This window comes from Topomyia yanbarensis, chromosome 2, assembly GCF_030247195.1.
Source record: "Topomyia yanbarensis strain Yona2022 chromosome 2, ASM3024719v1, whole genome shotgun sequence".
In the NCBI taxonomy this organism is placed as follows: Eukaryota; Metazoa; Arthropoda; class Insecta; order Diptera; family Culicidae; genus Topomyia; species Topomyia yanbarensis.
Genome location: NC_080671.1, coordinates 130,407,739 through 130,421,596, shown reverse-complemented (window position 1 = coordinate 130,421,596; position 13,858 = coordinate 130,407,739). Strand labels below are relative to the sequence as shown.

Sequence of the window (13,858 nt, the reverse complement as noted above, 5' to 3'; positions counted from 1 at the left end):
TTGAATGCTGAAGATGGACGTCTGTTCTCTGTGATATAACATTATTTAAAAAAAAATTCGTTGTGATACGTAAAAACGATTTTTTTGTTTTGTAAAATAAATCTTCTGTAAACATAGATAACCATACCAAATACAAATGAATTCAGTGCGTGTGACTTTCTTCTGATTCAGAATCTCGTTCTTCTGCCAAGGCACGACAAAACGCTGCGCGAGTACAGTAACCATACAGTCCTACGGAAACACTAATAACTACCGGCATCCAAGTTGGGATGTTATCCATGTAGAGCAGCTTCGGTCCATCGTGCACAATACTGAATACGTTAACTACCATGTGTGGCTCCGTAGGCAATGATAACAGCCCAGGCTTGAGTGGGTTTCTGGCTTTCAAAATGAATCTACGAATGAACCAGAACATCACGCTTATCATACCGCTGAGCACAAGTGAAATGAACCACGATCCGACGATCGTTCCGAGTGTGCTACACTTGAGTCCTTGCATTCCACGGGCGACCAGACTGAAACCGATAGTCGAACCTACGATGCTATGCGTTCCGGAAATCGACTGATTGAAGAAAGTTGCTACCAGCAGCCACAGGGCGGAACTGGCCAGCGCTGATAGGCAACCCAACATCAACACAACCTCGGTGCCTTTGTACATTTAATGTCGAAAATGCAAACGAATAACATCGCGAGAAAGAAAAACTTTAAATTCACGTAAATAAAAAAAACGAAAAACAGAAATATCACTAGGATACAATAATAAACAGCTTGGCGTTCTGCGTTGCCAGTTTCAATAATAATACTGTCACTTTGACATTGTACCTTTCCAGGTACAGGGTAGCGTAAAACGAGTCCTTGAAAAATCATCAGAGCATTCCGTATTAACATATTTGTATTTGACCATACATAGGAAAACTGCGGTTGTTTACTACTCTATCAAAACAACACCCAAAATTTAAAAAAAACTATATGCATTGGATGGTGTTTATGTCAAATAAAAATAACCCTGCGGGAAAACAGGGAAAACATGTATTCATTTTTTTCTGACAAAGAATCATTTGTCGTGAAATTCGATATGTCAAATGCTTCTGATAGTGTCAAATCAAGACTGTCAATATATTTATTTAAAATTTAAATTGTATTTTCACGTTTCCTGAGTTGGAAAAAAACATTGTTGTAATCACGAAAATCAGCTTTATCGATGTATGTAATAAAAAAAAAGATATTTTTTTTCTCATTTAATGACCCGATTTACTGAAACCAACGTTAAATTCCATCATCTCTCCCATTAATTCACTTCCCAACTGACTGAAATTTCATGCAGAATTCCAACTCACTGAAAATCATGCTTGAGTGCAGAGGAAATATAAATTCTTCCATCAACCAAACCATTCATTTGTTATTATGTGAACAGTTTGAAGGCAAACTGTTATAGTTTGGTATAGTTTACATTTTCGAGCCCAAGTGAACTGCGTAATCTATATCTTGTGCACTTTTGTACGATGATCCCGCTCAGAGCTAGCATAGAAACAAAATTCAGTTTGTGTCTGAAACCAAACATATGCGAACCGCTGTTGCGTCTCGCAACTGACCGGGACGTCATTTCTGATTCTATAACACCGTTTCGTAATAGAACATTTTATTTAAAACGAATGTTATAAATTTCCTGGAAATTAATACACATTAGCTTATATATTATTGATCACATTCAGGCTTACATTTAGTGCGAATCCATCCCGGCCAACGCTGTTTACGATCTAACGGAAATTTGACAGCGTAGGCCTGTTGATAGATTAGAGCAAGATCAAGATTAGTGAACCAAGAGGTGCGCGCATTATGCGCAACATTCCCCCCCAGTACAATGAAGTTGGTGGGCTTTATTTTACTATCACTACACCGATTGATTCACGACCATGGTTGCACAACACTTAAAGCTCATTTGGAACTAATCAATCTTACACATAGGATATTTAAACAAAACAAGTGTTCATAGGTGGTGAAGATTTCGTTTGTTGGAAAGTTCCGCGTTTCGCTTAAACTGGCTGCTTTGTTGCTGCTCCAGACGACACACACATTTTGGAATTCTACGCATATAGCGTACCCAGTTCGTTTTCGGTAGTCCAAGCAGCTCTAGTTGCCTCCAGCCGACTTTCACAACGATCGAGTTTCTTCCACCCTTGTTGAACGACTTCTATGTCCCGATAAAGGTTTCACTTTCGCTAATATCTACGGCCATCGCTGGTAGCTATTGTTTTGCTGCTGACGCTGATTTCTCCATGCCAACGCAGCCTTTTGTTTGCTACCGTCGATCTAGTGTGCCACAAATGAAATTTATAATGTTGCGTCTCGCAACTGACCGGGACGTCATTTCTGATTCTATAACACCGTTTCGTAATAGAACATTTTATTTAAAACGAATGTTATAAATTTCCTGGAAATTAATACACATTAGCTTATATATTATTGATCACATTCAGGCTTACATTTAGTGCGAATCCATCCCGGCCAACGCTGTTTACGATCTAACGGAAATTTGACAGCGTAGGCCTGTTGATAGATTAGAGCAAGATCAAGATTAGTGAACCAAGAGGTGCGCGCATTATGCGCTGTATCGAAAGAACGAATGACGCACAGTGAAGTATTCAATACACCTAAGCTGATCAAAATTATTTTAAAGGTTTTTTTCTTAACGAAACACTTATAACTTAATAAAAAGTGTATTATACACTGGTAAAAAGTATACATTTTTATTATGTGAAACTATATAATAATTTGCAATGGTGTTTCAACTATAATTCTTATAGTTGTTGGTAATTAACATCCATGCCTTCATGGTTGATCGCGCAAACTAATTATTATCGAATCGTCCCTCGGCAGCGACATAGAGTAAGAGAGAGAGAGAGAGAGAAGAGAGAGAGAGAGAGAGAGAGAGAGAGAGAGAGCAATCAGTTATAATATACGCTTTGAACTATATGCACGCAATCTTTAATTTGATCCGCGAAAACTACCCATGTGCCAATTCAACAGCTATCGAATAAAACATTTTGATCCCTCGAGCCGGATGTAATCCGACGAGATGGTAGATGTGCGGAATATAGTGATGGTTTTCTCGCGGAATATGGTGAAACGTAGTTGATTCGATTTTGCACCAAGTGCAAAAAGTACGCCATCTTGCCAACGACGCGACGCGTAATGCGGAAGCGAATCCTTTGAATCGTGTTCGGTGCACGATTAAACCTGAAACGACAAGAACAATCAGCGAATTACCTGTGCAAATAAATAATAAACATTAATTCCATGTGTGAAAACGAAGAAACTCCCAAAGTGTTACGAATCAGAACCCCTAAAAACGAGGGGCAAGCACTAGCTGGTTTGAGTGCGTCGTATTGAAAATACCAGCGTATTTTGAATATAATTAAAGTAAGTAATGAAGGTATTTAAAAATTCTGCTGTTGTACTTAATAAGGTACTTAATGTAATTAATATCGATGTGTACGTACTTAAAATATTGTTGATGGTAATTAAAATATTTTGCGTATTTAAAGTACGAAGATGCTGTACTTAAAATCGTTTCAGTAATTCAAGTACAATGAATTTGATACGTACTTTTGGAATCTTTGCGGTACTTAATGTACTTTATGGCACTTAAAGTAACTAATTATGTAAGACTTTTGGCACTTCGTCGTATTGAAGATTTAGTGCTTGCCCCTCGCCTAAAAATCTACTGGACGCTTTGACTGGAGCGGGAACAAGTCTTGCCCCTGTAGCGCTCCAAAAAGCGGCGCAGGTAAAGCGAGAAAACGACAAGAAAATGGCGCAGAGAATGGAAAATGTCGTCGATCGGCGTGATTTGATATTGTAGAAGCTTCTGAGAATTCGGGAAGGAGTAAAGAATAAGGACGTGAACTCCATACTGGTTAAAACTGCAGTCGCAAACCATCGGCCGGTGCAACGAAGATTCGGAGAAAATTTATCTGTAGATCTGCAATATTGCACCACGCGAACAACGGGATGAGCATACGGCAGAATATTACCGCTGTGAAGAGCTGTTAAACTCGCTGTATATCACGATCTAGACGAAATTGGATGAAAGGAAGAATGCCGAAGCGAATCAAGCGCTGCTCAGTGTAAACGCAGCTCCATTCCACCCTCAACCTTCGATGGCTGTGAACTCATCCGCACCACACTTGCAGGTGCCGCTGCCAACATTTGATGGAAATCTCGAGAACTGGTATGCCTTCAAATGCATGTTCCAGACGATTATGCGAAGATATCCTGATGAATCACCCGCGATTAAACTGTATCATCTCAAAAACTCTCTCATCGGCAACGCAGCAGGTAAAATCGACCAGGATGTGATCAATAATAACAATTACGATGCTGCATGGAAAATGCTAGAAGATGCATACGAAGATGAGCGACTCATAATTGATACGCACATTGATGCGCTACTTAGCCTGCCAAAGATGACGGGTGAATCAGGTGAAGAATTACGGAAGTTAATCGATACATGTTCCAAGCACGTCGACGCACTCAAAAACCGGAATTTACCTGTTGACGGTTTGGCTGAGATGATTCTTGTCAATTTAGTTGCAAGTTTGTGGGCTTGGTTTGACTATTTAAGACAAACTTTAACCCATTAGTAAAGACAATTATACGAGAAATTTTTGTTAAAAAATTTCTGACTTGTGCTCGTACCCACGGAGTATTTTTAAATGTACGGGATGTTTGTACCTCCCAGTTAAACCAATAGGAATTTTTGATGATTTCTGCCTGTATCTTACTTAAATCATTCAACTGATTCTGAGTTCGTTTGCTTTGAGTTCGCATTCCGAAGAAAAGTAAACAATCTTGCTTAAATAACATACGCCTTGTTCAAAGTCCTTATATAGCAAGGTCCTAGCATGCGTAAAAACGAAAACTGCCTCTGCGCTCGTATGTGTCACAGTTTCTATGAGCGAATGGTATCGTCTACGTCATCAATACCACGTTTTATAGGCTGTCTGTCTCTGTTCACTACCGCTAACAGTTTTGACGCATGCTAGGACCTTGTGTAGAGGGACTTTGCGCCTTGTTATAATAAAAACTAATATAATATACTGAATTAGTTATATCCACCATGAAATTAATGTAATTTTTGTACGGCTTGTATTCACAGTGTACTACTTGATGAATTCCCACACTACTTTTACAGTAAACGGCAAGTTACGGCGGGTAGCCTAGAACAAAGTTTCAATAGCCTACCGATCGCTAGCATCCAGTTTAACCCGCCTAGCCGCCTTTTGGTTTACTGGGTTGGATTGTAATCGGCGCATTGAAAAATGTTTCCGGCAATACGTATTTTTGTGTATTATCGCATTTTCGGCGCATTGAAAAAATCTTCCGCCTGTAACGTATTTTCAGTGTAGTGGTGTATTGTCAACGTATTAAATGTATTAAGGTGTATTAACTCGTATATTTTTTCAATCGTATATTTTCAATTCACTTTGAATGGGGAGTGAACTGCCCCTCGCGCCCCGCTAACCTGTACATTACTCTCTCGCTCTGCCTATCCTATCAATTGAGGTTTGATTAATGTACTGTTGCATTTGACCGTTGAGTCAATATTTATGTCGACTTCGTCAGCGTGCACAGGCTAATTGTACACTAATGTCGTTTTCGGTTGAGAACCTAAAAAATAACCCGGGTTAGTTGCTTCAAACAGACGTTTTTAATGAAACTGAGTTGGGTTCTCGCAAAACAGCGGTGGTGTGAGCGAACCCGAAATATATTTCAGGTTAGAACCCAACCCGATTTTCATTCTGTGGCGCATAACCTAGGTTCGAAACTGGCTTCAAACAAACGGTTTGAGAGCAGTTAGGTCAGAAACTGAGTTAATTTCTGCCTCAAGCGAAAACAACATAACTAGAATCGGTTGAGTAGCTGGAGCTAGAATACGAATTAGAACCAGCAAGCATTCCGGCTCAACTTTTCTTGTAGCATCAATGTACTTATGATGCAGTCCTTCATGCCTCCAAAATCTACAACAGAAAAACAATGAAAATCGATGTTTTTCATTTCAGGATGTATGGGAAAAGATGAATTTTTTTATTGTTACATCCCATAACGACCCCCCCTTTTCCATGTAAAAATCGAGTTTACAATGAAATTGGATGTAGAAACAACAAATGTGATTATATTTCCTTTGTAAATTTTCCAGAATAACATTGTTTTTCGTTGTAATGTAACAATAAAAATGCTGTAATACTGTTGTGCATTTCTATTCGGGTACTTCAAAAGTCGGTAAAGAGGTGAACTAGTTTTCGGAATCCCTTCGCTCTTTATTTTTGCACCCCTGATTATAGTGTTAAGTTGACAGCCAGACGTCATTGCAGTTTGATGTTCCTTGTCACTCGTTTCAATTTTTCTCGGTGTGCATCTTTGGAAATTCCTTCGTTTAGAAATTTTTCTCATATTATTATTCACCAAAAAGAAGGATCAAAATCAATATTTACTGTAGTTGAAATTGTTAAAATTATCGATCTGAAAGCAGCAGGACCGGCAGAAACAGTTGACTGGAGATAGCAAAATGTCTAGCAAAGGCCTGGATCTCGTCGACAGCTGGGAAGAAATCGACGAAGATCGAGTAAGTGGACCAAACTTCATTGCCAACAGTGTCACATTGAGTAGCGTAATCATGCATTTTCGCAGTTCTAGTTAAGTGGAATGTAGTGATAATGTACCCTTTGGGGTTATCCTGAAATGGTAAAATTTGTAGATATTTCTGTGCGCAGGTAGTCGTGATTTTCCACACCAAATTGCGACCTTGTTTTATACGTTCACCAGAAATTGACCCTTTCGAAACCGTCGATTTTTTTTTAATAGAAACTCAGAGTAATTGTAATTTATTAGTTAATCGCACGGTAACCTGTTGGTTTTACCATTACTCAGGTCAAGAATAGGACCATTCCTGTGGGATAATGGCTTCACCAGTTGAATAGGTTAATTATGAATATATAATAAGGAAAGCATGTTTGTCCACAGTTGGCTTCAAGATTAAGCAAACTTGCTAATGAAGACTCGGTGAAACCTGGCGAAACATCCACGATCGGTGAAATCGACAGCACTGGACGAACTGACAGTAGCAGTTTATCCGTTATGCTGGAGGAAGAACTCCGTCCACGAATGATTCTGCAGAGACCACAGATGCAAATTCTTCGACGGCCTCAATCGACTGTGCTGGAGGAAAAGACGACCGCTGAGAGTAAACCCAAGGCTCAAATTAAATCATTCGATCAGCGAAAACAGGAGTACGCAGAAGCTCGTTTGCGAATATTAGGTTCAGCCCATGACGAGGAGGAACAGCAGCAGAATCAACCGGTGGAACAGTGAGTATCACACAGATGGTCGAACCTAAATTTCGGAAGGGTATATAGAACATTGGACAATGCTACACATTGTAAGCATAAAACTAGAGTGTGGAGGTTCTTGGTTATAAGATTCGTTGAAAATTTTCTCATAATAAGTCGACCAGCATAAACTATCGGATAAAGAAAAGAACTCAATTAAGAGATTGTTTCTTTATCCGTTTCTTAACTATTACTTCTAAGAACCCCCGTCGGAATCTTACGCTCAAAGTTCATGGTCGGCTTGCACAGTTTAATAGAATTAAAGCGTTTTACGAAGCGTGGTCTTTCCTTCCGATTTTTACTTCTGGCCTTTCATATATTCTGTTCCCCCATTTATTACAATTTGAAAAATTTCAGGCCAAGGAAAAGCGCCCCAATCCCGAATGGCTTTCGAATAAGTAACAATCCTAACAATAACAATATGAGCGGACAAATTCGGCCCCAAAGTTCATTCCGACCTCCTCCGGGGAACTATCACATTCAGCAGCATCCTGGTCCCTACTATCAACCACATTCTTCCGGCGGTGGACGGAATCAACTTCCACCGGAGCCGGGCAATCATCACTACTATCACCACCAACACGCACCCCATCCTGGTCCAGGAGCGTACACCTTTCAGCAGCAGCAGCAGCAGCAACTCCACCAGCAAGCTCAACATCATCAGAAGCAGCAGCTGATGTCTTTCGGAATGCCTCCACAATCGTCATCGATCAGTAACTACCATCACGGTGTACCTGTATCAGCATATGGCGGCGCACTCAGTAGTAATAACAATGTTCTGAGAATGCCAGCCGGACCTGACGGTTCCCACGGGTTTACGATGCGACGGTAGCTAGTTTATTAAACGCGATGCTAATAAATAGGTTCTAATGGATGATTTCGCTTCAAGAATTCTTAACTTTTTTTGATATTGCTTACGATTACACTTTACTGAAGAAATACAAAGTTCTGATGCAAAAGGTTGACCTAGCAGAAAATTTTCTGTTCACACACGGATACAATCGGTTACGGGAAAAACAAAATCTATTGAAAACTACTCAAAATTCCTTCAAAGCCATGTCAACGTACGTACAATGCTTGCAGACATTTCAACCGATTATTTAAATTAGCCGTGAAGGCCAACTGTTTTACTGTATGATAAAGGTGCGAAACATTAAAAAAATATAAGATTTTACTATACAATCTGCATGTATCAGAAGACTTTGTATACACAAAAAAACGAATAACTAACGTTCGGTGAATCCGAAGAATTCCTGCCATAATGTACATGTTATTTGATCGCTTCCGAATTCGGAAATCGTTCATTATAACTACTAATCTAAACAGCAAAATATGGAAAAGTGGGTACCATACTACAATCGGTGAAATGCGTCCAACGTTGGGTGAACTTTATGGAACAATCGTGCTTGAGCGAAATGAAAGTTCGAATTGAGTGCCCCAATTTTATATTTTAGCGAATGTGTTGGACAATTGACATCAAATGGATAGCGTCAGAAGTTTGCATACGCAAATAACCTTTATACCTATTAGAATTGATTCGTTTAATTCGTGTAATCTCATCATTTCTCTGGTCGGAAGGAAAAGATCAGGAGACGGAAGGAAGTAGAATTGAAAGGATGGTAAAATAACAGCCAAAAGCTCGAAAAGCAATTCCGTTGCTGCTCAGCAGTTGCATATCAGATGATACGAGGTCGTAGTTGAATTCACAACGATCTCATGAAAATAGCTCAGCGCGCTGAATACTTGCGATGTGATAACTGAGTTTGCACCGGGCACGGTTGTTTTAGAAACGCCTTTGTTTGGCGACAAGTTTGTAGATTTCTCCAATAATTGAGATGCTCTGACGAAGACCAGGAACGGTTTTTTCTCTTATCCAACTTGCCGAAATTGGCAGTCGCTGCACCTGTTATGGGCAATTCGTCAGCTTATTTATTGCCAGGAATAAAGGGCGAACACGAAATTATTGCGACACCGAAAATGTCATGCCAATTTTCTTATAATGTTTAAAATCAAACCAAAATTTTAGGGTAGTTTTATACATATATTTACTTCAAAAATCAAAAAAGTTAATCGATGGAGCCTTGAGTGTAAAATTGAACGCATTTTCGCTTGATGCCCTCCATCAAAGTCTTCACAGTGTCATCCGGTACCAGTTTCTCAGTTTTTTTTTCATTTTCTTAACATGTCCTTCTCGTCTTTGACTGTCTTCTTGCTCTTCCGAAGTTCCCGCTTCATCATTGCCCAGTACTGCTCCACCGGGCGCAGCTCCGGACAGTTTGGCGGATTCATGTCCTTTGGAATAAAATGGACAGAATTGGCCTCATACCACTCCAGGACACTTAGAATAGTGGCATGATGCCAAACCTGGCCAAAATAGCGGAGCTTTGTCGTGCTGCTGCAAGAACGGCAAAAGGCGCTTCTCGAGGCGCTCAGATTTGTAGATCTCGCCATTTAATGTGCCCTTTGTCACGAAAGGCTCACTCCTCAGTCCGCAAGAGCAGATGGCCTGCCAAATGAGATATTTGGAGGCGAACTTCGACATTTTCTTCTTCTTAAATTTGTCGTCCACATAGAACTTGCTCTTGCCGGTGAAAAACTCCAACCCCGGAATTTGCTTAAAATCAGCTTTTATATACGTTTCGTCGTCCATCACAGAGCAGCCATATTTTGTCAGCATCTTCTCCTAAAGCTTCCGTGCCCGAGTTTTAGCCGTCGATTGTTGCCGATCATCGCGGTTGGGGAAGTTCTGTACCTTGTATGTATGTAGTCCAGCTCTCTTTGCATTCTGGACGTAGCTCTGCGACATGCCGATCTTTTTAGCCAAATCACGGCTTGAGACGTTGGGATTTGCTTTAAACATCCGCTTCACCTTTCCCTCCGTCTTTTTGTTCTCCGGTCCCGGTTTTCTTCCAGCTCCTTTGCCGTGGTTCAACGTCAACCGCTCCTGGAACCGTTCTGCCGGTGCGACAGGTCAGGAAATTCCAGGTGTTTGGAAAGAATTTGTTCTCTTGACTCGCGTTGGTCCACCTCCATTTTCGTTGAATCGAAAAACACGACTTCGAGTTTGACAGCATGTAAACAATACACATCAATGTGAAAGTGTGCAAAATTTAGTTGATTTTTACCCAATGGTAAAAAAGATATGCCCTGTTGAATGTGTCGCAATAATTTCGTGTTCGCCCTTTACCGGACTGTCCGGGAACCTAGACAAGGTGGATAGTGTTGACAATGATTGGTTATTCGATTTGGGTACCGCACGCGATCACTAGCTTGGACCGTGATTTGTCTGAGCTAAGGGCCTTGTTTGCAGCCTAGCATTAGGGTGACCATACGTCCTGGTTTCCCAGAACATGTTCTGGTTTTGACATTAAAAATGTCTTACTCCACTATCTGGGGCTAGGTGTCATTCTAAAATCTAAACTATCTCCCATGTAACGAAACTATGTAAGGTTTGCACGCTTATAACTCCGATATTACTAGATGGATTTTAATCATTCATACACCAACCGATTCAGAAACACCTAACTTAAATATTGGTAATAATTTAATATCTCCCCAATAAAAGTAGACTTTTAAAAATTGGTAAAATTAAAAAGTTCACGAAAAACGGGAAAATTACCATTCGTGATGCAGATTTCTCAGACACAGCCGTCATTAGAGGGTAGGTTAGTGGCTCAATCACAAACGAAAAGTCATAAATAGAAGCAACGCATGTCCGTTTAAATCAGTTGTTGCTCTTATCCCATATGAGCAACATCGTCTCCGGGCGATGCAATAAGCGCTATCGATTTTCGGCAACGTTGGCATTCGCACACACTCGCACCTAAGTGACTAAACCATATACGGTTAGTTTATAAATAGAGGTGACGCGTACCCGTTTGAATCAGTTTTTGTTCTTATGTCGAACGGGTAAGATCATGGCTGCAGCGTCTAGGCACTACACTAAGCGGTAGACGCTATGCATTTTCGGCAGCGGTGGCCGTGTGCGGATTTTTCGGGTACCAGCACGGTGTCACAGAATGATTTGCAAAGTGGGTGGGTGGGGTGGTTTGGATTTAATTCAATACGGTGTGTGCTGCTTAAGAGTGTTGCGTTTGAAAAAAATATATTTATTTTTATGCATGCGTGTGCGTTGTAACTTGTTAATCCATGTTTACGGCGCTTTGTAGCTGCGTAGGGTAAAGAGCCTATTGGTTTTCATGTTTCATATTTCGGTTATATGTTTTTTATGAGTAAGGCATCTGACAACGTGCTTCTGTAGTTATTGCACTGTTCAGCAGCGTAGTATTTTATATAGGAGAGTACACTCAGGTTTTTTTACGCGGATTTTGAAATTTACGCGGTTTTCATTAACGCGTTTTTTTAAAATTTTACGCGGTTTTCATTTACACGGCCTGTATCCCCTGCGTGAAAAATCTGAGTGTAATTGCATCGGAAACAATCACATTCCCAGCAGAACTTTTTGTTTTCTAATTTCAAATACTTTTGTTTCGTACTGCACACAACGGAAAATTTTAAAACAGAACTTACCGTCCCAGCAGCAGTTTAAGCGGGTGTTCTTTTTCGATTCAAATTCAAGCCATGTCTTAAGCGTTACTGGACTTAAAATTGTTTTCCCAGTTTATCCAGTCAGAATATCTGTCCTACCCTATGTATTTAAAACACAGTTCTAATTGCGTTTTAAAGTATACAACAAATAGAACGGTTGGGTATACAATTTTAATTTTAAAATAAATCTGTTTTAAATTATGAAACAAACCGCTGTACTGAAGATAAATTATGTCAGTCCTATTACCACATAAAACGCCTATATAACATAAAACGCTGCAGAATTGGTTTAATTATACAATGTTTACACTACAGAGTTATAACACGTTTTAATAATTAGCAACAAGAAAAATGTCACCAAGATAGCATAAAAACCCGTTTTAATTGGTAGTGCGAACGTTGTATAACAATGTAATTTATCAAATAATTTCATTTGTTCAATCACTAATCGATCAAGAACTACTTAATCTTAAGATTGTTTACTTAAGCTCATTAGTACATTATTGAAAATTTAAATGGAAAATGAAATTTCATATTTCATGGAGAATCTGTATATTTCCGTTGGCGGGCGTGGGCTTCCTCATCACAGCTCTCAATATGGAACTTTTCTTTTGAATATATTTTCTGGACAGACCAGCCTATTTTTACTAGATGGATCAGCCAAATAATGCCAATCACCTAGTGAGATACTTGATTAATTAATAGATTACCGTTAAAAGACCTTCAATAAATTATGTTTTGACGGGGAGGGTATATAGCAAATTGTAACATATGAAAACAGGCGAGTGAACAAGAGCGTGAGTCGATATGTGTGATAGATAAAATTCATTTGCACGCTCTTGAAAAAAGCTACATTTTTAATGTCATCGTGGTCGTGTCCTGTACACAACCCTTTCATTTTTTCACTGACTGTTCACTGATACCATCCTGGGAAGTCGAGGAAAAGGCTTGATTTGTCCTAGTTTTTCTCCTATAAGCCTAATAACAGGTGTACAATAAAAATGAGTTTTTTCAGTCATGTTGTTGGAAAACAAAAACACATTCTTCAACGAAATCAGAATATTAGCGAAGGGGCGCTGGTCAGCCGTACGACGCAACTTAGTCACGATGCTCTTACAAGAGCACTGGACGGCACTGACGTCCTTCTTCCGGATACAATTCCGGATCCTGGTGGTCAACTGCTTCGTATCCTTGACTCGCCAATTATTTTTATACACTAAAGCACAGAGGGAGCCGAAAAAACCCCAATGGGACGGCACTGGGGCAAGTTAGTCGGGTTTCTTTCTTTCGGAACGTACGGTATTTTTTCTGCTCAAGATACTCCAGCGTCTTCTTGGCGTAATGGGAAGACGTATTGCCCGGCCAGAAAACGTACTTCCCAATCGCATGATGCTCTTTTAAGAACGGCAGAAGAACTTTCTCAAGACACTCTTCCTGGTACACTTGTTGATTGATGGCCGGACCGCTCGGCTTGAACCACGGTTTTAAATCCCTCTGTCCGATATGGCGATGTACAGCATAATATTTCTTTCAAATTTATGCTTAAACTTATATTTTACTTCGGGGTGTGTGGCCAACTTGTCGCTGGAATAGTAGCTGTCATTTCCTGGAATGTGGGTGTTCGAGAGTAGCACGAACGACGTCTCGCGGTAGTTGTTCGTCATCCACCGGCACTGCGATTTCACGATCGCTATCTTCTCATCCGTGTCGTCGGGGGACCGAGTGTTCTTCCGACAGATGATGTCCTCCATCTTGAGGGCTCGGTGAATCAAGGCCGGCATCACGCAAACTCGTTTCGCCCGAACAGCTTTTTCAATACTTCCTTCTTCTTCTTCGTCGGCGGCCGCTACCGGCCTTCCGCTCCATGCTCAGGGATGCCAGGATCTAGTAAACTGTACTCACGGGCACGTTTTCGTCTCGAA

At 40.3% G+C, this 13,858-nt stretch overlaps 2 protein-coding genes and 1 long non-coding RNA gene across 3 annotated transcripts; 1 reads left to right on the top strand and 2 right to left on the bottom strand.

The window, feature by feature from the left end:
• On the bottom strand, nucleotides 1-773 carry LOC131681319 (sodium-dependent phosphate transporter 1-A-like). Its single transcript, XM_058962062.1, has one exon. It carries the CDS (start codon nucleotides 656-658, stop codon nucleotides 143-145), a length of 516 nt encoding a protein of 171 aa, XP_058818045.1. The 5' UTR covers nucleotides 659-773; the 3' UTR covers nucleotides 1-142.
• An 800-nt stretch (nucleotides 774-1,573) lies between these two features.
• On the bottom strand, nucleotides 1,574-2,568 carry LOC131681322 (uncharacterized). Its single transcript, XR_009303897.1, has 3 exons — nucleotides 2,484-2,568; nucleotides 1,719-2,431; nucleotides 1,574-1,666 (listed from the first exon to the last, which is right to left on the bottom strand). It is a non-coding gene; the product is annotated as an uncharacterized LOC131681322 (long non-coding RNA).
• A 3,801-nt stretch (nucleotides 2,569-6,369) lies between these two features.
• On the top strand, nucleotides 6,370-8,279 carry LOC131681313 (GATA zinc finger domain-containing protein 10). The gene is made up of 3 exons (XM_058962054.1): nucleotides 6,370-6,625; nucleotides 7,024-7,367; nucleotides 7,746-8,279. Exons 1-3 carry the CDS (start codon nucleotides 6,569-6,571, stop codon nucleotides 8,218-8,220), a joined length of 876 nt encoding a protein of 291 aa, XP_058818037.1. The 5' UTR covers nucleotides 6,370-6,568; the 3' UTR covers nucleotides 8,221-8,279.
• The last annotated feature ends 5,579 nt before the right edge of the window (nucleotides 8,280-13,858 follow it).